The sequence below is a fragment of the Cervus elaphus genome, chromosome 5 (genome assembly GCF_910594005.1).
Source record: "Cervus elaphus chromosome 5, mCerEla1.1, whole genome shotgun sequence".
NCBI classification, from domain to species: domain Eukaryota; kingdom Metazoa; phylum Chordata; class Mammalia; order Artiodactyla; family Cervidae; genus Cervus; species Cervus elaphus.
The window spans coordinates 120,275,735-120,300,001 of record NC_057819.1 but is presented as its reverse complement, the minus strand read 5'-3'; the positions used below and the strand labels follow the sequence as shown (position 1 = coordinate 120,300,001).

General features: G+C 54.4%; 1 protein-coding gene across 4 annotated transcripts in view; it reads left to right on the top strand.

Moving 5' to 3' along the window:
• Positions 1 to 24,267, top strand: part of SCN4A (sodium voltage-gated channel alpha subunit 4) — a 52,281-nt gene that overhangs the window by 12,369 nt on the left and 15,645 nt on the right. For 2 of the 4 annotated variants that reach the window (XM_043905026.1, XM_043905027.1), the window contains exons 2-14: positions 6,284 to 6,953; positions 7,043 to 7,161; positions 7,311 to 7,400; positions 7,684 to 7,812; positions 8,291 to 8,382; positions 10,651 to 10,911; positions 12,581 to 12,644; positions 12,887 to 13,028; positions 14,566 to 14,775; positions 15,382 to 15,535; positions 17,663 to 17,901; positions 19,801 to 19,974; positions 20,817 to 21,173. In XM_043905026.1, coding sequence (XP_043760961.1) covers positions 6,681 to 6,953; positions 7,043 to 7,161; positions 7,311 to 7,400; positions 7,684 to 7,812; positions 8,291 to 8,382; positions 10,651 to 10,911; positions 12,581 to 12,644; positions 12,887 to 13,028; positions 14,566 to 14,775; positions 15,382 to 15,535; positions 17,663 to 17,901; positions 19,801 to 19,974; positions 20,817 to 21,173 — 2,304 coding nt within the window. In that variant the 5' untranslated portion in view covers positions 6,284 to 6,680. The remainder of the gene's footprint in view (positions 1 to 6,283; positions 6,954 to 7,042; positions 7,162 to 7,310; positions 7,401 to 7,683; positions 7,813 to 8,290; positions 8,383 to 10,650; positions 10,912 to 12,580; positions 12,645 to 12,886; positions 13,029 to 14,565; positions 14,776 to 15,381; positions 15,536 to 17,662; positions 17,902 to 19,800; positions 19,975 to 20,816; positions 21,174 to 24,267) is intronic. The other 2 variants (XM_043905028.1, XM_043905029.1) reach the window with 2 other exon arrangements.

Below are 24,267 nucleotides of genomic sequence, written 5' to 3'. Positions count from 1 at the left end.
CAAATACATGTATCTCTTCTTTTTCAAATTCTTTTCCCATTAGGTTGTTACATATTATTGAGCAGAGCTCCCTGTGCTATAAGCAGGTCCTTGGGCAAATGTTCATCCCAGATGCTGTTGGTTGCATGCCTATTATTATCCACATAGTGGGGTCCAGTAGCCAGTTGAGTATTTCAGTCTAGAGTTCAGAGGACAGAGTTACCATATTCCTATCACACTATCTACAGTCATAGGAATGATGCCATCCAGACCCAGACAGAGCCCTGGGGAGAGGAAGAGGGACAAACACAAAGGACATTGAGAAGGAACAGTCAGAGAGGCAGGAAGTAAAGCATGGGTGAGCTGTCATGGAGGCTGAGCAGGTAGAGCCTGCCCAGTAGCGGGCCACAGCCAACTGGGTTGAATGTTTCTAAGAGGTTGAGGGAGGTGAAGACAGAAACGTGTGCAGCAGACTTGGCAGCATTGAGACTGCTAGTGACTTGACAAAAGCCACTTCCGTGGAGCGGGGGAGGTGACACACGACAGGTTGGAGTGGGTTGGAGAGGGAATGAAAGGTAAGGAAGTAAAGACAGCTGGTGTAGACACTTTCCAAGAAGTTTGTCCATGAAGAGAGATAGAAAAATAGAGCAAGAGCAAAGGGAGATGAGAGTCTCCTTGGGGTCCAGCAGCTAAGACTCCATACTCCCAATGCAGGGGACCTGGGTTCCATCCCTAGTCAGGGAATTAGATCCCACGTGCCATGACTCTAAGATCCTGCATGCCACAACAACAACAAAAAAATCCATCTGCCGCAACAAAGACCGAAGATCTTTGTGCCTCAGCTAAGATCCGGTGCAGCCAGATAAATCAATAAAAATAAAATATCTTTTTAAAAAGAAGGAAAGGAGGCATGGAGGCAGGAGGGTATTTTTTGTCACCACTGCCATTATTTTGAAGATGGGAAAGCCTGGTCACTGAGAGGGAGGGGCTGGTGGTGGGAGAGAGAGAAGATACACAGAGGAGGAGGTCCTTGGGAAGGCAAGTGGAGTGAGGGGCTCAAGCCGAAGTGGAAGTCCTTTGCCTCTTCTTCTATTAGTAGGATGGAGGAGGAAGGGGCGGGCAGTGAGGCTAGCTCCACTGGTTTGACTGTGTGTGATGGATCCTGTGTGTGAGGACTGAGACCAAGTCATCAGCTGGGAGCATTGTGGGGAGGATGGGGAGGGGAGAGTTGGAGAAAAGAAGAGAAAGCACGAAATAGTTCTCAAAAAGAAGGAAAGTGAGACTCACAGGGAAACCTATACTTAGAGGGTGGCACTCAGGGAAAACCTGGAGCTTATAATCACAAAGGCCATGTGAACCCAGCCAGGTCCTGTCTTGGCAGCAGTAGCAGCCAGCAGCTCAGGGTCTGACTCAAGCAGAGCATAGCCGGGCTACCAGGTGGATGAAGGTTTCCCCTGGTGAGGGGCGGAAGGAGAGAGAAGGCTATAGTTAAGGGTATTTTCTTTTCTTTCTTTCTTTTTTTTTTTTTAAAAAACTGGACTGCCAGGGAAGTCCCCTAAGGGAATACTTTTTACTATGATAATGTAAGCATTTTATTGTTGTTCAGTCACTAAGTTGTGTCCGATTCTTTGCAACTCCACGGACTGCAGTGCACCAGGCTTCCCTGTCCTTCACTATCTCCCGGTTTGCTCAAACTCATGTCCATTGAGGCAATGATGGCATCCAACTATCTTGTCCTCTGTTGCCCCCTTCTCCTCCTGCCCTCAATCTTTTCCAATGAGTCAGCTCTTCGCATCAGGTAGCCAAAGTATTTGAGTTTCAGCTTCAGCATCAGTTCTTCCAATGCATATTCAGGGTTGATTTCCTTTAGGATTGACTGGTTTGATCTCCTTGCCATCCCAGGGACTCTCAAGAGTCTTCTCCAACGCCATAATTCAAAAGCATTTTATTATAAAGGACAGGAAAGGGTAAAAATGAAGAGCAGATGAAAAGATACACAGGCAGAAGTCTGGAAGAATTCCAAGCATAGAATCTTCGGTCCCCCAACGGTATTTTCAAGGGGTAATTATGATAGTGGATCTTGTAACTGAGCCTGGAAGAGGAGGGAGGTGAAATCTGAGGGGCTGATGGAGAGGGAAAAATCTCAGGGTCAAGGGCAGAAGACAAGGAGAAGCTCAAGGATTACACAACCCAGCACTTGAGCTGAGTAGTAGGAGGTGGGGGAGGGGAGTGCTCAAAGCAGCCATATCAGAGGAGATCCAGTTTCTGTTCATGATTTCGGTTCAGAGCGGGCTCAAAGGAGAAATAACTCAGGTGGAAGAGCCCTCTCATTCATTCATTCACTTAATAAACTCTTCTTCAGCATCAGGCACACAGGTGATCCAAAGGAGAAATCCACTCAGCCAGGGTTACCAGGGAAGGCTTCCTGGAGGTGGTGGTTCATGTGTAGGTTGAGTCTGGAAGGACAAATTAAAGCTCTCCAGGGTGACAAAAAGAAGAAGTGCTTCAGGAGGCACGGGCTTCAGTGAAAAACAGTGTGGCCCATTTGTGAAAATGGAGGTAGCATGGCCAGAGGGCGGTGCGTGTAGAGAAGGGCTGGGTGACGAGGTAGGGCTCGGATCAAGGAGGGCCTGGGCAGCCACATGGAGGAATGCAGATGCACTTTTTAGATAAACTTTTTATTATGCATTGGGGTCTATCCGATTAACACTGTTGTGATAGTTTCAGGAGAACAGCAAAGGGACTCAGCCATACATATACATGTATCCATTCTCCCCCAAACTCCTGTTCTATCCAGGCTGCCACATAACATTAAGCAGAGTCCCCTGTGCTTTATAGTAGGCCCTTGTTGGTTATAGATGCATTATTAAGCATTATGGATGCATTATTAATCCAGCAAAAGATTAAGCAGAGGGTAACCTGAACAGATTAGTGACTTTAGAAATGGGGGTAGAGACTTCCCTGGTGGTCCGTGGTTAAGACTCCACTCTCCCAGTGCAGGGGGCCCGGGTTCAATCCCTGGTCAGGGAACTAAATCCCACATGCCACAGCTAAAGATCCCTCACATTGCAACTAAGACCCAGTGCAGCCAAATAAATAAATTAAAATAATTTTTTCAAAAAATAAATGGGGATGGTGGATGGAAGGGGAGCCAGGTGGAAGGCAGGGAGCAGATGGGAGGCTGTTTGAACGGAGTGGGTGGGGGTGATGAAGCACCCCCTGCAGGATGGAGAGACAGGTGGGTGCTGGGAGGGAGCCTTGGCGAGATTGGGAACTGACCAGATGTGCCACTGGGATGCTTTTGGCCCTCACCAACCAAAACCGTTGCCTCCACTGGCCTAGCCAAGGAGGGCATCCACCCACTCATATAACACAACATCCAGATGCGAAGTGGCTCCAGGGCTGGTGAAGAGGGGAGGAGGAAGGGGGGAGTTTAGGACCAAGCGCAAATTTCAAAGGGAGGGATGAGGAGTCCACTGGGGGCCAGCTAGGGGATGGCAGGAGGAGGTGCCAGGCTAGCTGTGCCGGCTGTGGGTCCCATGCCAATGTGCCAGGCACCAGTTCAGGGTGACCCCAAAGGTCTCTGAGGTTTCTGGTGGGGGAGACAGACACCATCACACAAGCAGGACATGAGTCCCCATTGCCTAAGAGCTGTGAAGGCTACACAAGAAGAGGAGCCATGACCTGACCTGTCTTGGGGCCACTGCAGAGAGCGTGAACAGAAACCATGAAAGGAGGCGGATGGTGATTGTACCAGGGCAGAGGGGACGGGCACAGGGAGAGACGCCCGCTGTGAAAAACAAAACCAAAAACAGGCTGCAGACCACGCCTTGGAGGGGCAGGGAGGAGGAGCTCACAGAGCAGAAGTAGAGAGAGTGGCCCGATGGGGAGGCCGCACTCTTTTCTCAGGAGCAAAGGCTGTGGGGACTTCCCTGCTGGTCCAGTGGCTAAGGCTCCGCACTCCCACTGCGGGGGGCCTGGGTTCCATCTCTGGTCAGGGCTTCCCAGGTGGCTCAATGGTAAAGAATCCACCTGCCAATGCAGGAGACGCAGGAGACATGGGTTCGATCCCTGGGTCAGGAAGATCCCCTGAAGGAGGAAATGGCGACTCACTGCAATATTCCTGCCTGGAGAATCCCATGGAGAGAGAATCCTGGCAGGCTACAGTCCATAAGGTGGCAATGAATCAGATATGACTGAGCAACTGAGCATGCACACATAGGAAACTAGATCCCACATGCCACAGCTAAAGACTGTGCATGCCACACAAACAAATATTTCAAAAGACCAGGCAAAAATAAATAAATATTAAAAAAGAAGGAGAGGCTATGGCCGGGAGATGCTTGAGGGAGGGTCAGCTGCACAGAAACCTCCAGGTCTGACTGCTGGGGGCTTTGGTGACTCTGGCCAGCAGTTTCCACCGGTGCTGGGGCCAAAGTTGGGCTGTTTGTCTCTGGTTTTCTGTCAACCCACTTTGTTGTTGTTCAGTCTCTCAGTTGTGTCTGACTCTCTGTGACCCCATGAACTGCAGCACACCAGGCTTCCCTGTCCTTCACTGTCTCCTGGAGTTTGCTCAAACTCATGTCCGTTGAGTTGGTCCCATCCAACCATCTCATCCTCTGTTGCCCTCTTCTCCTCCTGCCCTCAACCTTTCCAGGCATCAGGATCTTTTCCAATGAGTTGGCTCTTCCCATCAGGTGGCCAAAGTACTGGAGCTTCAGCTTTAGCATCAGTCCCTCCAATGAATTTTCAGGGTTGATTCCCTTTAGGATTGATTGGTTTGATCTCCTTCACTTGGGCTCCTGCAAAGGAGGGAGAGGGCAGCATCATGCCAGAGAATTGTGCCAAGCGGGGCCCATGAACTGGGAGGGTGCTCGTTGGCCATGGTCTCTTCAGGGCCATCTGGCAGGTCAATGTCTTCTGTTCAGACACGTACACGGGACAAGCGATGGGGATGAAGGAGAGAAGGTGTGTTGCAACTGGTGGTACAACTGTGGGGTCAGTGTGAGGAGGGGTTTCAAGCTGCGTGTGCACACTTGTGTGTGTGCACGAATGCACACGTGCGTGTCCACACACTCCCACGCACACGACAGGGCCGATGAGCAGCTGAGGGATGGGGTGGGCAGGAATGAGCAAAGTCATCCCCGTGGAAACACGACTCCCCGGGTGATGGGAGGGAGCAGCTGGGCAGTCAGGCGGAGGGGTGTGGCCTGCTCTGCCCAATGGTTCCGGCCGCTCCCCGGGCCACCCTCCCCACCTGTTGACCAAGCCTGAGGAAGTGCCCGCACTGGCCTGGGCACTGCTCGGGCGTCTGGGCCCACTATGACAGAGCTGCCCTCTGGTGTAGCCCTGAGTGTCTCTGGGGCCTCTGTCCGTGGGGGCCTTGGGAGGGCTGTGTGTGACCAGGTGGCTGAGGTGTCCCTGCGTCCGTCCCCTGATGTGGGTCATTCCCCAGGGCCTTCGCCATAAGTGACCCACCATTACCTCCCTTCTACGAAGAACAGGCTCAAGAAGGCTTTTGGGGAGGAGGGGAGTAGTAGCAACCAAGGGACTGGCCAAGAGACACAGTGTGTAGCTCTCATGGGCCTCCAAGGCTCCTGGTAGGCGCCCCACTATCTGCCCGGTTCATACAGGGACCACCAGCCAAAAGCAGTCCCTGGGAGCTCCAGTCCTGCCCCCACCATTGAAACTGTCCATCTCTTTCTCCCCAGGACCTTACCTGTATATCCTGCTCCTCCATGTTAGCACCTGCAGGCTCTCCTGACGTGGCCCTCCACACACACCTTGCATTTTCTTGCTCCAGTTCCCCCTCCCTGCCCATAGTTTAGATCCCACGGGTCTTGGAGGAGGAAGCTGTTGAGACTCTCCCCAGAGCCTGGGAATCTTCCTTCTTCCCGCTCCCCACCCAACATCACACCTCCCCAAAGCTCAGGACAAGGGGCTGCATGTCCACACATCTTCCTTGTCTGCTCCCTCCAGGCCAGATATGGTGAACAGTGGCAGGTACACCGGCATCCTCCTCCTTCATGCCCCCGGCAGACATCACTAATCAATCCCAGCAGTCTCCTTGCACAGAGTCTGTCTCCAGCCCACATGGTCTTGGCCCCCATCTCCAGGCAGCCAAGAGCAGCTGATCCATGTCAGCCTTCAAGATGAAATCTGTTTGCCATTCCTCTTTAGGCTGACCCCATCGGGCCCATCCTCTGGGTCTACCCTCACATCTCACATCCGATTCCTTTCTGCCTCACTGCAGGATCGAGGTCACAGGGATATAGCCTGCTGTGGTTTTCTCTGTTCCCTGTAGGCTGAAGCCACACAGTTCCCAGAACTCGGGCCCAGGAGGCGGTTGAAGGCACGGGGGCGTTGGCCACAAGTCCCTGAGGGAGAAGAGGACCTGGTTGGTTTTCTGTCAGTGCAGAGGGGAGCCAACCCCCTGCTGGGGCGAGTGTGGTGCGGGGCTCGGGGGTGATGCTCTGTGTCCAGCATCTGTGCAACAGCAGCACCCGGGCCCCGCAGGCACATCCTCCAGTTCTGACAGCGCCTGCTCGCCAACCTGCCCGCCCTGGCCCCGGGGCAGGCGGGAGGTGAGTAGCGGGACCACAGGCCCAGGGCGGGGTGGCCGCCCAGCACCCCGGGGGCTGCACGCTACAGCTACCCCAGCTGCCCGCCACCCTGTTGGCCCCTGAGCCCAGGATGCGAAGATGGCCAACGCGTCTCTGCCCACCGTGGTGCCTCTGGGCCCCGAGAGCCTACGCCCCTTCACCCGGGAGTCCCTGGCAGCCATAGAGCGCCGGGTGTTGGAGGAGGAGACCCGGCAGTTGCGGAACAAGCAGATGGAGATCGAGGAGACCGAGCGGAAACCGCGCAGCGACATGGAGGCTGGCAAGAATCTGCCGCTCATCTATGGGGATCCCCCGCCGGAAGTCATCGGCATCCCCCTGGAGGATCTGGATCCCTACTACAGCGACAAGAAGGTCCGCGCCAGGGAGGCCTCCCTCCACCTGTCTGTCCCTGGTCCATCCGTCTGCCTGTCCCAGGCCTCATAGCTCTCTCCCTGCCGCAGACCTTCATCGTGCTCAACAAGGGCAAGTCCATCTTCCGCTTCTCAGCCACGCCTGCCCTCTACCTCCTGAGCCCCTTCAGCATCGTCAGACGCTGTGCCATCAAGGTGCTCATCCACTCATATCCTGGCGGAGTGGGGCGAGTGCAGGGCCGGGGAAAGGCAGGCAGGGGTCAGGGGTGGGCAAGAACGGGGCTCTCTGGGCGAGGAGGCCCTCTGTCCTCCTCTCCTCCCCACCTGCTCCCTCACTTTCCTTAACCCTCCCCGCAACGCTGTTCAGCATGTTCATTATGATCACCATCCTGACCAACTGCGTGTTCATGACCATGAGTAACCCGCCTTCCTGGTCCAAGCACGTGGAGTAAGTGCCCCGCCCCCATCTCCCCTGGTTCCCCAGTGTCTCCCCTCAAGGATGCCCCAAGTGACCATTGCTCTGTGTTCCAGGGAGACAAACACTGTCCCTGTCTCTCCATCAGTACCCTAAGTCCCCAGAGTGGCACACACCGTCACTCTCACCGATGTCCTCAGCCCCCTGGGTGGCATATGTCATTTCTGTGCCCTCCCTCCCAGGAGGCCCGCCTCTGCCACCCACATCCTGGCCCATGTGTAACATGCCTGGCCCTGGCCTGCCCTCTCCCCGCCAGGTACACCTTCACAGGGATCTACACCTTCGAGTCCCTCATCAAGATCCTGGCCCGAGGCTTCTGCATCGATGACTTCACATTCCTCCGGGATCCCTGGAACTGGCTGGACTTCAGCGTCATCATGATGGCGTGAGCAGGGCTCCCTGGGGGTGTCTGGAGGCTGATGCGAGGGAGGGGAGGGGAGCCAGGCCTCAGAGAGGGCAGCTGAGTGAGCTGGGTGACCCTCCGAGGCTGGTCTGCAGGGCTGTGGTCCGGCGTGCAGACAGTGGGCTGCACCTTTCCGGGAGTTGTCACTCTCGGGGTCTGACCTGGAGACTGTCCGTCCGGGTGCCCCTCCACACAGCACATACGAGCCGGGCCCCCAGGCCCCCACCCACGGGGAGAGGTGGGCTACCCTTGCCACCTCCCCACTCCTCAGCAAAGCCCCTGCACTGTCTTTCCCACCTCTCAGGCCCCGATAGGAGCCTGCAGTCCCTGACCTGTCCCCTGCATCTCCACAGTAACCCCAAATACAAGGATTCCTTGGGAATCCTCATTCTGGGCCTCATTCTGCCCCATTACCTGCCCCTTGACTCTGACACAGCCCTTGCCCCCACCCCCCACCCAGGTACCTGACGGAATTTGTGGACTTGGGCAACATCTCAGCGCTGAGAACCTTCCGGGTGCTGCGGGCCCTGAAAACCATCACGGTCATCCCAGGTACAGGGGAGGCTCAGAGGCCCTCTGCCTGGGCCAGCTGGCCTGGCCCCTCGCCCAGGCCTGGAAGGGGGCACTCAAGTTCTGGGAGCCTGACCAAGGGTCATAACCCTCCCAGGTGGCGTAGCACCCACTTTGAAGCCTGGACACAGAGTGGGGGGTCCTGTGCATCTACAGGGAGAAGAAGGGGCCCCAAGTGGGAGGGTGGGCTTTGAGAGGCAGCATAGCAAGGTGGTTAGAGCACAGACTCTGGAGCCAGACTGCCTGGGTTCAACTCCCATCTCTACCACTTCCTGACTTTGACCTTGGTTAAACGGTTACCCTGTCTGCTTCAGTTTCCATATCTGTAAACTGTGACTAATGACAGTACTGCTCACTCAGTTATTATGAGAATTCAAAGCCTTGATAGCAATAAGGTGCTTCAAGCCATGCCTGGCACTGGGAGGCGGCGGTGGTGATTTAGTCCCTAAGTCGTGTCTGACTCTTGGCAGCCCCATGGACTGTAGCCCACCAGGCTTCTCTGTCCATGGGATTCTCCAGGCAAGAATACCGGAGTGGGTTGCCATTTCCTTCTCCAGGGGATCTTCCGCACCCCGGGATTGAACCTGAGTCTCCCGCGTTGCAGGGAATTCTTTACCAACTAAGCTACCAGGGAAGCCCTGGCATAGCGTTCATGTTTTAACAGACTGGGCAGAGCAGGGCGCTCCACCTGAGAGACACAGAGGGACTCAGTGATGGAAAGTTCACACCCTGAGAGCTCAATAATGAACACACCACATCCCCGCTGAGCCGTGAGGCCAGGGCAGTTCCAAAGTAATGCATCGAGACGCGTAAAATAAATAGAATCTGGATCATCCAGACCCTCAAAAAAGCATGTGAAGAAACTGGAGAAGGTTCATTAAAGGAGCGAAGTGTAGTCACTCAGTCATGTCCAACTCTTTGTAACTCCGTGGACTGTAGCCTGCCAGGCTCATCTGTCCATGGAATTCTCCAGGCAAGAATACTGGAGCAGATTGCCATTTCCTTCTCCAAAAGGAGAGAAAGATGATCTGAAAGGCATGGAGAACAGGCTCTGGGAGACAGGGAAGTTGTTACTTCTTAGTGCTAGGAATTACCTTAGTTTTCTCTAGTCCAAAGCCCTTGTGAATTGCAGTTGAGGAAGGGGGGACCCCCAGAGAGGAGAGGTTACTGAAGGCAACACGGCATGTTAGCCACTGAGTCAAGGCCACAATACCTGCCCTCCGTGCCACGCTTCCAGCGTCCTCAGAGCTCGTAAGGCTTTTATGATTGAAGCTGCTAAGCATCTGTCTTCATACCAGGATAAGAAAAGGAAATAAACAAATATTGAAGTGAGAGACACCCTGATTATGCCCAAGGAAGAAGTTATGGTTCTTCCATAAATGATGGAATCTGAGCCTGAAATTCCATACAATCTGGCTATGCCCTTGCCAGTTCCGAGGGGCAGAATGCAATGATATTGCAGTCAGCCTAGAGCTTCTCAGAGTGAACCCTGCTGTTCCTTGGGTGTGAACAGGCTAAAAGAGAAAGGGTTCTGTGTCAAATAAGCTGAAACATGGTATTAAAAAGCTTTTGTTTCTGTAGAACTTTTCTGAGCCTCTGATAGGATAATCTCCATAAGGACCCTCCAGAAGGGTACCACAGGGTTAGTTGTTGTTGTTGAGTCGCTAAGTGGTATCTGACTCTTTGCGACCCTATGGACTATATGTAGCCTACCAGGCTCCTCTATCCATGGGATTCTCCAGGCAAGAATACTGGAGTGGCTGCCATGCCCTCCCCAAGGAGATCTTCCTGACACAGGGATTGAACCTGCATCTCCTGCATTGACAGGCGGATTCTTTACTATTGAGCAGCTATGGAAGTGCTACAGAGTTCAGCCTTTCCCAAACACAATTGAACCCCTTTCATGAAGGGCGCGGCTTGTGAGATTAGCATTCTATGAACACTTTGGGAGTCCTGACTTAGTGACATTTATTAAGTTACACTGTGTGTCTGCGTGTTGTTGCTCTCCTGCGTTAGGCAACACCCAGTAGAGTCTTCACAGTCCATTCTACTAGTGGCTGAGATTCGGTGGCCATTGGAAGGCTCGAGATGGAGGTTGTAATCAGAGATGGATGGGGCTAATTTGGGGAGGCTTCAGGGAAGTAGCGCCCCAAGTAAGCCGAGGCTGGAAGGAGATGGAGCAGGCAGAGGCTCGGAGGGGCTGAGTCGGCGAGTTACCCCCTTCCACGCTCTCCTGCTCTCTGTGATCAGGGCTGAAGACCATCGTGGGGGCCCTGATCCAGTCGGTGAAAAAGCTCTCGGACGTAATGATCCTCACCGTCTTCTGCCTGAGCGTCTTTGCTCTGGTGGGGCTGCAGCTCTTCATGGGAAACCTGCGGCAGAAGTGTGTGCGCTGGCCCCCGCCCTTCAATGACACCAACAGCACGTGGTTCGGCAATGACACCTGGGACGGCCAGGAGAGCTGGGCCAGCAACTATACCTTTGACTGGGATGCCTACATCAATGATGAAGGTAAGAAGGGAGGGTGGGGAGGCCAGTGGGGTCTTTGCTAGCCCCATTGGCAGCCCCTTGTGTGAGACAAAGAACATGAGGAAGGGACTTCCCAGTTGGTCCAGTGACTAAGACTGCATGCTCCCAATGCAAGGGGCCCAGATTTGATCCCTGGTTGGGGGAACGAGATCCCACATGCCCCAACTAAGAGTTCTCATGCTGCAACTAAAAATCCAGCATGTTGCAATGAAGGTCCCATGTGCTAAGACCCTGTGTGACCAAATACATAAATAATTTTTTTTTTACAAAGATCATGGGGAAGACCTGAGTGTAAACCCATCACTTAACAGCTTGGGTAACCTCTGACAAGTCATTTCACCTTCTTGACCCTCAGAATCTTTGCCTATAAAATAAAGACTACAATACTTCTCTCAAGCTTCCCTGGTGGTTCAGTGGTTAAGAACCTACCTGCCAATGCAGGAGACCTGGGTTCGATCCTTGAGTCGGGAAGACCCCTGGAGAAGGAAATGACGACCCACTCCAGTATTCTTGCCTGGGAAATCCCATGGACAGAGGAGCCTGGTGGGCTACAATCCATGGGGTTGCAAAAGAGTCGAACCGAACTTGGCAACTAAACAACGGTTACTCTCTCAAAGGGTTTACGTAACAGCAAACACCAAATTGTTTGGAAAATCCTACAGCTTTTGCTAGGAAAAGCAACAGTCCCTTTGTGCAGGCTCCTTGTTCTCCTCCATCGTCCTGGCAGGGCCAGCAGCAGGCACCCACATCCTGTTCACACACCCAGACTTCACAGGTGCGCACACACGAGACAGCATTCTCATGAAGCCACTAGTCCACACGGTGTCTCCTGGCAGCTTAGAAAATGGACATGGAAACGCCAGCTTAGAAATGCCACCTTCTTCAACCTGGCACCCTGGATTCTAGCCCCCCACTCACCCCTCCACTGGGGGTCCTGCTCAGGTACGTGCTAGCTCCAGGCACACACATACATGTCCCCCCGTCTCCCTCTGTACCCCCACTATACCCCATACAAGGCAATATGACAGTAAAATGTATCTACCCAGAGAGCTTAGGACTTGGAGCTGCCCTTAAAGGAGAAGGAAGAAAATAGATAGCTAATGAGAACATAGTGTATCGCTCAGGTGAAAAAGTCGCTCAGTCGTGTCTGACTCTTTGAGACCCCTTTGGAATTCTCCAGGCCAGAATACTGGAGTGGGTAGCCTTTCCCTTCTCCAGGGGATCTTCCCAACCCAGGGATCAAAGCTAGGTCTCCCGAATTGCAGGCAGGCTTTTAACCAGCTGAGCCAGAAGGGAAGCCCATATAGCACAGGGAATGCTACTTAATGCACTGTGGTGAACTGAATTCGAAAGAAGTCCCAAAGGGACTCCACGGATATATGGAGTATACATGTGGCAATGGATACATATGTGTGTGTGTGTGTGTGTGGCTGATTCATTTTGCTGTACAGTGGAAGCCAACACAACGAAAGCAACTATACTCCAATAAAAATTAATTTTTTAAAAAAGAGGAGAGGGAAGGGGCGCCCCGAGAGCGTCCACATGCTGGTGCCTGTGGTCCACACAGAGGTGTCCACTGGTGTGCGATGGGTACCGTGCCCACAGTGTCCATGCAGTGACGTGTTTCCTTTGTGACCTCTGACTCCCAAAGGGAACTTCTATTTCTTGGAGGGCTCCAACGACGCCCTGCTCTGTGGGAACAGCAGCGATGCTGGGTGAGTGACACCCGGGGGGCGGGGAGGCAGTGGATGGGAAAAAGTGGCCCCAGGGTTGTCAGAAGATGCGGGATGACTGGGGATGAGAACCTGGGGTGGATGGAGGTGTAAAGACAACTCGTGAGCATGCACGTGTTTTCAGGATGCAGACAAGACTAAAGGATGCTTTTTTTTTTTTCTCGGAGTGGCCCCTAGCTGGAGCTCTCCTTTCTCCCTAAAACCAGTCCCCATCCTGTCTGCAGGCATTGCCCTGAGGGTTACGAGTGCATCAAGGCCGGGCGGAACCCCAACTACGGCTACACCAGCTATGACACCTTCAGCTGGGCCTTCCTGGCTCTCTTCCGCCTCATGACACAGGACTATTGGGAGAACCTCTTCCAGCTGGTACAGCGGCCCTCTGCCCTGCCCTGCCCCTCAGCCCCACAGCCCTACCTCCCTCCATCTCCACGGCCTCCTTGGGGCTTGGCAGGACCCTTACCAAAGCCATCCCTTCCAAGGGACCCCCTCAGTGGCCCTATATATGGGTTCTTGACACCTCTGACATTCGGTTCCTGCCCAGATCTGAGCCCCAGCCTTTTCTTCCTTTTCCTCATTTGCTCAGGAGCTGAGATCTGAGCTCAGCACAGACTCCCAGGCCTCCTCACAGTAACCAGTAAGGTCGCTTAGATGCCAGCTCTGCCCAGAATTATTTGCCTTCCACCGTTTGCAGGTGGGCAAGTTGAGTCTGGAGAACAGTGCCTTCCAGTCCCTGGTGATGTTTCTCACACTGACCATGTTAATAATAATAGTAATGGGACTTCCCTGGTGGTCCAGGGGTTAAGAATCTGCCTGCTATGTACACATGTGGCTGATTCATGTTGATGTACGGCAGAAATCAACATAATATTGTGAAGCAATTATCCTTCAATGAAAAATGAATAAAATTTTTAAAGTAAAAGGAAAAAAGCCACAACTAAGACCTGGCACAGCCAAATAAATAAATAGTCAAAAAAAGAAGAAGGTGAGTCCGCCTGCCCATGCAAGGGACGTGGGTTTGATCCCTGGTCCAGGAAGATTCCACAAGCCATGGGGCAACCAAGCCCATGCACCATGACTACTGACCCCATGCTCTAGAGCCCACGCTCTGAGACAAGAGGAGCCACCACGATGAGAAGCCTGTGCATTGCAGCTAGAGTAACCCCAGCTCTTTGCAACTAGAGAAAGCCGGCGTGCAGCAACGAAGACCCAACACAGCCAAAAATAAACAAACAACAGTAATAACGATAACAATAATAGCTTCTATTTGCTGAGCTGTTACTAGATGCCAGGCATCATGGGGAAACTAGGAGTCAAGCTGACCCCAAAGCCGACATTCACCAATTTTTATCCTGGGTCTCTGATCTCAAGATGTCTGGCCGGGGTCCTCAGGGCTCTCTGAGTCAGGAGCCCAGGAAGGTCTGGGTTCCAAATTCATATTTTTGAAATGCCACAGAATATGGTTTAACCTGTCAAGGGTGGCCATAGGAGAAGATAGAAAGCTGTCTCTATTTGCAGATGACATAATTATCTATGTGCGTGCGTGCTAAGTCACTTCCGTTGTGTCCGAGTTTTTGTGACTCCATGGGCTGTAGCCCTCCAGGATCCTCTGTCCATGGGATTCTCCAGGCAAGAATACTGGAGTGAGTTGCCATTTCCTCCTCCAGGGGATCTTCCTGACTCAGGGATCGAACCCACATCTCTTATGTCTCTTGCATTGGCAGGCAGGTTCTTTACCACTGGTGCCACCTGGGAAGCCATACCTTGCCTCAAAAGCCCTCAAACTTCCAGGCTCTGTGAGGGATCCTTTCTATCTGCCTCTCTGGGCAATGGTTGTATGGAGGGGGCCCTGGGTGAAAGCAGGCAGGGTGCCACGTGACATTTCCTCCCACTCCCTCACTCCCAGACCCTTCGAGCAGCCGGCAAGACCTACATGATCTTTTTCGTGGTCATCATTTTCCTGGGCTCCTTCTACCTCATCAACCTGATCCTGGCCGTGGTGGCCATGGCCTATGCTGAGCAGAACGAGGCCACCCTGGCCGAAGATCAGGAGAAAGAAGAGGAGTTTCAGCAGATGCTGGAGAAATTCAAAAAACAGCAGGAGGAGCTGGAGAAGGTCTGGAATAGGGGAGAGGGGGGGAAGATCCAGGGGTCTCTCTGCCCCTCAGCCTGGGTACCCTGGGCAGGCTGAGAGGCAGGGGGAGGTGACGGGCGGGGACTGCGAGACGGGGGACGGGGAGCAGAAGGATCAGGTTGGAGGTTTGGTGGGGTGGGAAACACCCAGGCAGTAGAAAGAGCATTTTGTAGCTCAGTGCCTCAGTTTCCCCATATATAACCAGGAATCTGGAGTAGTTAAACCTGATGTAGCCTTCCAGCTCAAATACCTATGGTTTTATGATTTTTTATGGGCAGTGTCTGGGTCCAGGCTGAGGGAAAGGTGGGTGTTGATGAGGCCTCAGGGAGCAGCTGTGCATTCACCCATCATCTCATGAAGTGCAGGGCAAGCCAAGGCTTCAGAGAAGGAAGGGTGTTCAGGGATGAGGATCCTCAGTCACTTCGGTCCCTACCCTGTCACCCCACCGCCAACTACCCCTATTGCAGTAGACTGGATGCAGGCCAAAAAGAGGGGTCCCCAGCCTGAAGGACTCAGGAAGAAGCTCTGAGAGTCCATTCCCATGGCTTGGCGATGGACTTTATGTCCATCACCCTTGCTGGTCCACAGGCCAAAGCTGCCCAGGCTCTGGAAGGTGGGGAGGTGGACGGGGACCCAGCACACAGCAAAGACTGCAATGGCAGCCTGGACACATCAGCAGGGGAGAAGGGGCCTCCGAGGCCAAGCTGTGGCACAGACAGTGGCATTTCCGATGCCATGGAAGGTGAGTGTCCGGCATCCCCAGACCTATCCTGCCCATCGGGCCACTCAGGCTCCTGGGGTGGGGCAGGGAGGGCCTGGATGGGCCCAACTTCAGGACAGTAACTTAATATTGGCGTCGAAGAAATGGCGGTGATAAATATAGTCTTGGCTTAACTTGGCCCAATTCTGGCCACAAGACCAGGCTGCAGCGGGAACTGGGGGCTTCCGGGAGGCCTTGTGGGCTGCCAAGGCAACGGGAAAGGACAGGATAAGAATACTAACCAGGAAGGCCCACTGTTCCGGAAACTGGAGATCCTGTTCCACAAATATCTTCTGGGTAAAAGCGAAAGGTCAAAGTCAAACTCTGCCCGGACAGAGAGCCACAGACCCCCCAAAAAACCCCATGCTGCCCCCCAGGCCTCAAGAGACTAGGTTAAGGTAACAAGGAGAAGTAAGTAGACATACACATGGATGGATGGATGGATGGATGGATGGTTGGAAGGATGGATGGATGGATGGATGGATGGACAGATAGTGGGTGGGTAGGTGGGTGGATGAATGGGTGAGTGGATGGATGAGTGAGTGGAGGAGTAGGTGAATGGATGGATGCATGGGTGGATGGGTGGACAGATGGTTTGATGGATGGGTGGGTGGGCTGAAAGATTAATGAATGGGAAGAAACACAGGTGTGTGGATGGATGAGAGGGAGGGAGGAGGAGGAAATGATGCAGGAAAGGAAGATGCAGGGAAATCTGACATCAGAAGGATCTGGTTCCCCTCCCCAGGTGTCTTGCCTTTTGGCAGGAAGGACTTGGAGGACTTTGCAAACCTCTATCCCAGCTGACCTTGCCTGAAGTGCATCCAGGTGTCTGTGCCCTGACAGAGAACACCCCAGGGGATGCTGGGCAGAGCCAGCCAAGGAGGTCACTCAACATTGCCCTTGCTGGGACCACTGTGGGAAGTTTGGGACCTCAGACACAGTTTGAGGCACCTGCAGTAACACCTGTGTTGGGAGTGGGGGTGTTACTGTCAAGCTGCAGCCTTTGAGAGGTCTGGTTTACTAACTGCTGGATGGGAAAGAGGCTCAGCCGTTCCCTCCCTGGGGTGTCCATTCAGGCCCTCAAACCCACATATCTATGGGACAGCCCCTGACTCCAGTTCCCTTTCCTCATCTATGATGTGGAGGCACTAATATAGTTACCTCATACATTTTGGGGGGATTAAATGAGAGCGCGCCCTGGCTAGGAACTCCCATGGGCACCAGAGGCCTGGAAGACCTGGAGGAGATGTAGCATATCCATGGGCCTGACAGAGCCCCAGGGGTTAGAGCTGAAGGGGCAGGGACAGGGCGTGTTTCCAGGAAGCTACTCTGGTGGGGAAGTACCGGCAGGGTCCGGTCTGGAGGAGCCAGCAGCACTGCGAGGCAGAGCCCCCAGGGAGGACTTGGTCTTTTCCTAAGAGGCTCTGGCCAGCAACAGTTGGAAATGAGACCCAGCCTTCTGCAGTGGCCTCCCGCCTTCCCTGAGGCCCTCGGGCCCCTCCCTAGCCGGGATCGCAGGCCTGGGCCGTAGGTAGCGGATGGAAGTCACCCTAGGGGGTGTGTCACTGGGGGATAGTGTACTGAAAAGGTGGAGCTGAAGTAGAGCATTGGGAGAAGGGACCTGGGGTAAGGCTTCTAAGTGCATGGCCCTTTATGGGGCTTCCCTGGTGCCTCAGACAGTAAAGAATCTGCCTGCGATGCAGGAGACCTGGGTTCCATCCTTGGGTCGGGAAAGTCCCCTGGATAAGGAGACTTGGCAACCCACTCCTGTCTTCTTGCCTGGGAAATTCCATGGACAAGAGGAGCCTGGCCGTCTACAGCCCAGGGACTCGCCAAGAGTCGGATACTACTGAGCAACTAACACCTTCAGTTTCAAGGGACTGGTCACTGGGGGCATGGAGAACTGAGGGTGGGGCCGTGTGGGCGGGGTCTAGGGGGTGGGTCTTGAGGGTGACCCTCTGAGAGGCGGGGCTTGGGGTGGACCTCCCCGAGAGGGCGGGGCTTAAGGTGTGGCGCTCTGAGGGGCGGGGCTTGGAAGGTGGGCTCAAAGTTGGAGGTGGAGGAAGGAGCAGGTGAGCGGGTGGATCCTCATCTGCTGTCTGTTTTCAGAGCTGGAAGAGGCCCACCAGAAGTGCCCACCGTGGTGGTACAAATGTTCCCATAAAGTGCTGATATGGAACTGCTGCACCCCGTGGGTGAAGTTCAAGAAGATCATCCACCTGATCGTCATGGACCCCTTCGTGGACCTGGGCATCACCATCTGCATCGTGCTCAACACCCTCTTCATGGCCATGGAGCATTACCCGATGACTGAACACTTTGACAATGTGCTCAACGTGGGCAACCTGGTACGGGGGGACAAGGGAGGCAGGACTGGAGAGGGGCCACAGGGCCCACGGGCTGTGTGGGAATGAGGGGCACGATTAGGGGGCATAAAGAGACAGGCTGGGGTTATTTTCCTAGCATATGGTACACAGGGACACAGGGGAGGTACATGGGGAGATCCATGGAATTTGGGCTTCGGGGTATTTGGGGGCAGAGAGAGTGGGGATGAAGTACTTGGCTTCTTAAAATCAGGACTCTAGGGGCTCTGGAGTCCAAGTCATACCCTGGAGGCAGAGATGGGGGAGTGGGCGCTTGAGAGTGGGGAGTGAAGTGCTGGATGGCAAGTCTCTCCACTTTCAGAGGTTGTTGTGGGCCCCTGGAGAAGGGCATGGCAACCCACTCCAGGGTTCTTGCCTGGAGAATCCCACGGACAGCGGAGCCTGGCAGGCTATGGTCCACAGGGTCGCAAAGAGTAGGCCATGACTGAAGTGACTTAGCCCAGGGGCCTAAGACCAAGGGACCCAGAAGATAGGGTGTAGAGCCATGGGCACCCAGGCCCAAGAGGCCCCAGCTCACCCTGAAGGCCCCAGAGCATCGTCCCCCAGCCCTGAGGCCCCCTGCCCGCTTCATTTCTCCAGCAGGACCAGGCCAGCTCCCCTCTCAGCCCTTTCTGCTCCACTATTGTTGACACACACTGATCCGCCTGCTTATCCCTGCCCATTAGGAGCATTATCACCTCATTGCCAGCCCCGGTGGAGCCTGACAAAGGGAAAAAGCCGCCGCCTCCTCCTCCAGCCCGGCCCCACCCTTCCCAATTCCCTTCTCAATCTGTCCAGGGTGGCCAGTGGGCTAGATGCTTCCCCCACCCTGAGGGTGAGGGGAGCCCAGGAGCAGGACAAGGCTGGGGTGGGTGGCACGGGAAACAGACCCTGGACTCCCCCAGCCCACGAGGCAGGCACATCTACCCCATGGAGATGCCCGAGGCAGCTGTGGCCAGGCTGGGCTGGAGGGGCAAGGGCGGGCTCTGGACTCGCCGCGCAGCTGCTGGGGTGTGCATGATGGGCCCGGCCCACCGCCTGCCCACCCCCTGCCCACACTCTGCTGCCGTCTGGGCACCTGCTATGGTTAGGGACAGCTCCTGGGCGGGGCTCAGCATGTGCCCGGGCAGGCTGTGGCCCCGGGGCAGCTGGTGCCTGCCAGGAGGGCGGGGGCTGTGACCAGGGAGCTTTTAGGGGCTCAAAAGCCCTCAGACAAGTCCAGGATTGTGGGAGATCAGCTCTGGTTCTCACTCATCCTCAACTTCACCTCTCATCTGACACCACCCCCCACCAGATTTCCGAATCCACCAAGATTTTCTGGGTCCTGGGACCCCCAACCCCGCCCCACCCCTGCCAACCAGGTTAGAGAGGCTGTAGGGTATAGAGACAAGAAACTGAGCTAAGTACCCCAAGACCTGGGTTTGAGACCTGACCCCATATGGGCAGCGTGACCGAGAGCTTGCTGCTGACTTCTCAGAGCCTCAGTCTCTCTTCTCTGGGATGAACGTGGTGATCAGCCCTCCCAGCTTCGTGGAGATCAAGATACTGATGAGGCCACAATGTGAAACACAGAATGCTTTACGAGTGTTGAATATTATCATGAGTGGGTTGAGATTCCAGGAAGTCAAGTGACAGGCCCACAGTCACAAGGCCAGGAAGAGATGGGCCCCGGTCTCTGAGCGGTACCCACTCTGCCCGTGGGATGGCTGTTCAGCTCCTCATTCACTCACACACACCTGTGGGCCATGGGTACCTCTGTCCGCCCCCTCGGGGCTCTGTTACCCTCTCCTCTGGCCTTGAGGGCTCTGCCCGGAGGTTGGAGAGTGGGGTAGGAGACTCCAGAGGCCCTGTGCCCCTGAGGCTCTGCACACCCCACCCCCGCAGGTGTTCACAGGCATCTTCACGGCCGAGATGGTGCTGAAGCTCATTGCCTTGGACCCCTATGAGTACTTCCAACAGGGCTGGAACATCTTCGACAGTATCATCGTCACCCTCAGCCTGGTGGAGCTGGGCCTGGCCAACGTGCAGGGGCTCTCGGTTCTCCGCTCCTTCCGGCTGGTGCGTGAGGCCCCGGGACCCGGGCTGAGGGAGGGTGGGGTGTGGATGCTCGGAGGACACAGGAATAAACCCCCAAGAAGCCAGAGGGCTGGAAGGGAGGCCCCTCTGCCCTAGCGTGCACCCCTCTGCCTCTCAGAATCTTTCTTACTGGCAAAAGGGAGAAAGGCGCCCTCCCCCTTATCACACAGGGCTGCTGGGAGACCACAGTGACAGCCCAGGAACTGCCATTTGGGCTTCACTCCTAAGTGAACTTGGGGGGCAGTGGGGTGGGGACTTCAGCCCATATTGCAGACCTGAAAGATGAGGCTCAGGAAGTTCGTCAGCAGTGGGATTGGGACTCTGAATTAGCATCCTTTTCTCCACCTCGTAGGGACATTTCATGCATCCACAAAAATATAGAGAAAGTAAGATACACCGCTGTATACCTTTCACCTGGCTCCAACAGCCATCAACATCCTATAGTTCTTGTTTTATCTGTCCCCCTACTTTTTATGGGGGAGTATCTTAAAGCAAATCCTGAGATTTTATTTCACTTGCAAATGTTTTAGCCTGTATATGTAAGAGATGAGGATTCTTTCTTCTGATCATGTGGAGAGGATGAGGTGGTAGGACGTGAGCATTCCCATTTAACAGAGAGGTAAACTGAGGCCCCATATCCCTCAGGGGGTAGGAGCTGGAGCTGTTCGAAAGAGTTCTTTCTGGGAAAGCCCTGGTGGTCCAGTGGGTAGGACTCTGCACTCTCAGTGCTGAGGGTCTGGGTTCAATCCCTGGTCATGGCTGCCTCGAGGTTGGGCCAGGGGTCCCTGGGTCTCACCAACCCCTGCATTCCCCCTGCCCGGCAGCTGAGGGTCTTCAAGCTAGCCAAGTCATGGCCGACGCTGAACATGCTCATCAAGATCATCGGCAACTCGGTGGGGGCGCTGGGCAACCTGACGCTGGTGCTGGCCATCATTGTGTTCATCTTCGCCGTGGTGGGCATGCAGCTGTTTGGCAAGAGCTACAAGGAGTGCGTGTGCAAGATCGCCGCGGACTGCAGCCTGCCCCGCTGGCACATGCACGACTTCTTCCACTCCTTCCTCATCGTCTTCCGCATCCTCTGCGGGGAGTGGATCGAGACTATGTGGGACTGCATGGAGGTGGCTGGTCAGGCCATGTGCCTCACTGTCTTCCTCATGGTCATGGTCATCGGCAACCTGGTGGTGAGTGAGGCTGACTGGGTGGCTCCCACACCTTTGGCCAGAAAATCCAAGTGTCCAAGGCATATCCGCGCCTTTGTTGTTGTTGTTTAGTTGCTAATTTGTGTCTGACTCTTTTGTGACACTATGGACTGTAGCCCACCAGGTTCCTCTGTCGGTGGGATTTCCCAGGCAAGAATACTGGAGTGGGTTGCTGTTTCCTTCTCCAGGGGATCTTCCTGACCCAGGGATAAAATCCTGCCTTGGCAGGTGGGTTTTTTACCACTGAGCCACCAGGGAAGCCAATCCGTGCCTTTATTTCCCTTAAATCGGACTGTTGAAGGGTTCTTTTCCTATGAAGCTGTGTTGTGTAAAATCACTGATATATGATGGTTTTATTCCTCCCCTGACCCTAGATGGCCGTTTTGTATGGTTTAACCCAGTGGCTCTCAAATTTTAACCTGCTTCAAAATTCTTTGTGAGTTTCTTGAAACCTAGATTCCCAGTCCCAGCCCCCCAGAGTCAAGTGAGGCAGCTCTGAGCCAGGCCCCCCAAACCTGCATTTCTAATGAGCTCTGGGTGATGTCACTGCCACTGGTCCAGGGACCACAGTGCAAGTCATCGAGACCTAGTGTTTTGGGTAAAGTGACGTGATAACTGGAGTCAGGCTGACCCGCGTTCCAGTCCCAGCTCCTTTGCCATCTGTGTGACCTTGAACGAATCACTGCTCTCTGGTCGGCTGGGTTCTCTAACTCCACATGAAAGAAAAATGGTAGACCCCTCAGGGCAGCAGTGCCCAACCTTTCTGGCAGCAGGGACGGGTTTCAAGGAAGATAATTTTTCCACGGATTGGCGTGGGGTGGGGGATGGTTTTGGAGTGATTCAAGCACACTGCATTTATTGTGCATTTTATTTCTGGTGATTCAGATGGTAAAGAATCCACCTGCAATGCAGGAGACACAGGTTCAATCCCTGGGTCAGGAAGATCCCCTGGAGAAGGGAATGGCTACCCACTCCAGTATTCTTTCCTGGAGAATTCCACAGACAGAGGAGCCTGGCGGGCTACAGTCTATGGGGTCACAAAAGCATCAGACACGACTGAGCCACTAACACTTAACAATTTCTATTATTATTATTACATCAGCTCCCCCTGAGATCATCAGGCATTCAATCCCAGAGGTTGGGGACCCCTGCCTCAGCGGGTGGCCAGGAGGATTGCCCCTGAGGGAAGAAGGCACAGTGTGGGGTCGGTACCAGGAACTCCTGGCCCTTCTGTTCTCCTCCCCTCTCACCCTCTGCTCCTGGGAATCAGGCCCCGGGTGTTGGGAGGATGCGGAGATGCCCTGAAGTGCATCTATCCTGCCACTTTCTGGGTGGGGCGCTGAAGGAGGGAAGGAGGTGCAGGTGCCCAGGAGAAATGGGATGTGAGGTCGTGGTCCAGCTGACCAGAATTTCTGCAGCCGGGCGGAGGGAGGCGTCTCTCCTCACCCCGCCGACCCTGCTCCTCCCGGGGGGGGGGGGGGGTCACTCCTATCAGGAGACCTGTGCCGGGCCGCCCGGGGCGGGGGCGACGCTACCCCGGGCAACAGCGGGTGGGAAGACGCACGTCCCCACGTTCCGCAAAGGCCGGTGGAATCCTTGAGCTGCTCCGTCAGCGCTTCTCAGATAACGCTGAGCTCCGCAGGGGGCAGGGGCGGATCGGCGGCCGGGGGAGTCACCGTCGCCGCGACTGAGGAGGGGACGGTGGGATGGGGCCAGACAGCAGAACCCAGGCCGACTGCCCCTGGGAAGGGGTCTTAGGGAGCGGGAAGCATAAAGGAGATGCCTCCGCAGGACTTTGGGGCAGGATTCGTGATAGGGGGGTTGCAGGCTCTGAGTAGGCTGTAAGGGCTAGTTTAAGGGGCTTGGGAGCGACTGTAAGGGTCGCAGTAGTTTCTGTGTACGTGTAAACTCAAAAACATTTCAGGCCCCTACTTTGCCACTTTCTGACAGGGAAACTTTGAGCAAGTTATTTACACTCTCTCTGGCCTCAGTTTTTCTCATCTGGAAAATGGGGATGAGGCGGGTAGTGACTACTCTGCTGGGTGGTGGGAACGATACAGGACACACGTTGAAGTGCTCAGCAAAGTGCTTGGCCCAGGAGACCAGGGGAGTTCAAAACTTACAAGCAGTCAGGGAGTTGGTGGATTCCACACCCGGCCCCAACTGGCGTCACATGCCAGGCATTGGGCTCCTGCCATCTACCAGTCCCTGCGCCAGGGGCTTTATGTGTATTATCCCTAATGCTCTTGACAACCCCGTGAGGCAGGTAATGTTGGCTCTGTGCTCTCTGGAGGCACAGCCCAGAACCACACGGCTAGTGTGAAACCGACCCTGGACTAGAAACTGAGTCTGTGTCCTTCCCACAACAATAGCATCAGTATCATCATTAGTGATACGCACGAGTTAGCATCAGAGTAAGTGGTGACAACTGACTTCTATTAATGCGCATACAGCATTCTGAGCACTTTCCGGGCATTAATCTCTTTTTTAAAAACTGTATTTATTTATTTGTTTTAGGTTTTGCTGGGTCTTCGTTTCTCTGAGGGCTTTTCTCTAGTTACGGCAAGCAGGGGCTACTCTTCGTCGCAACGTGTGAGCTTCTCGTTGCAGAGGCTTCTCCTGTTGCAGAGCTCAGACTGTAGGACACTCAGGCTTCAATGGTTGCGGCACACAGGCTCAGGAGTTGCGGCTCCCGGGCTCCAGAGCCGGAGCTCAATAGTCGTGGTGCTTGGGCTTAGTCCCTCTGAGGCATGTGGGATCTTGCCGGATCAGAGATTGAACCTGTGTCTTCTGCACTGGGAGGTGGATTCTTTACCACTGAACCACCAGAGTAGCCCCCTGGGGTATTGATCTCTTAATGCTCACCAGCCTCCATGTGGTATGTGCTGGATTTTGTTTTGTTTTTAATATTAAAATATTTAACTTCTAATAATATTTAATTTTAATTGTCTGTGTCGGGCCCCAGTGGCGACACACAGGGTCTTTCATCTTCCTTGAGGCATACATGGTCTTTAGCTGTGGCATGTGAACTCTTAGTTGCATCACGTGGGATCTAGTTCCCTAACCAGGGATCGAA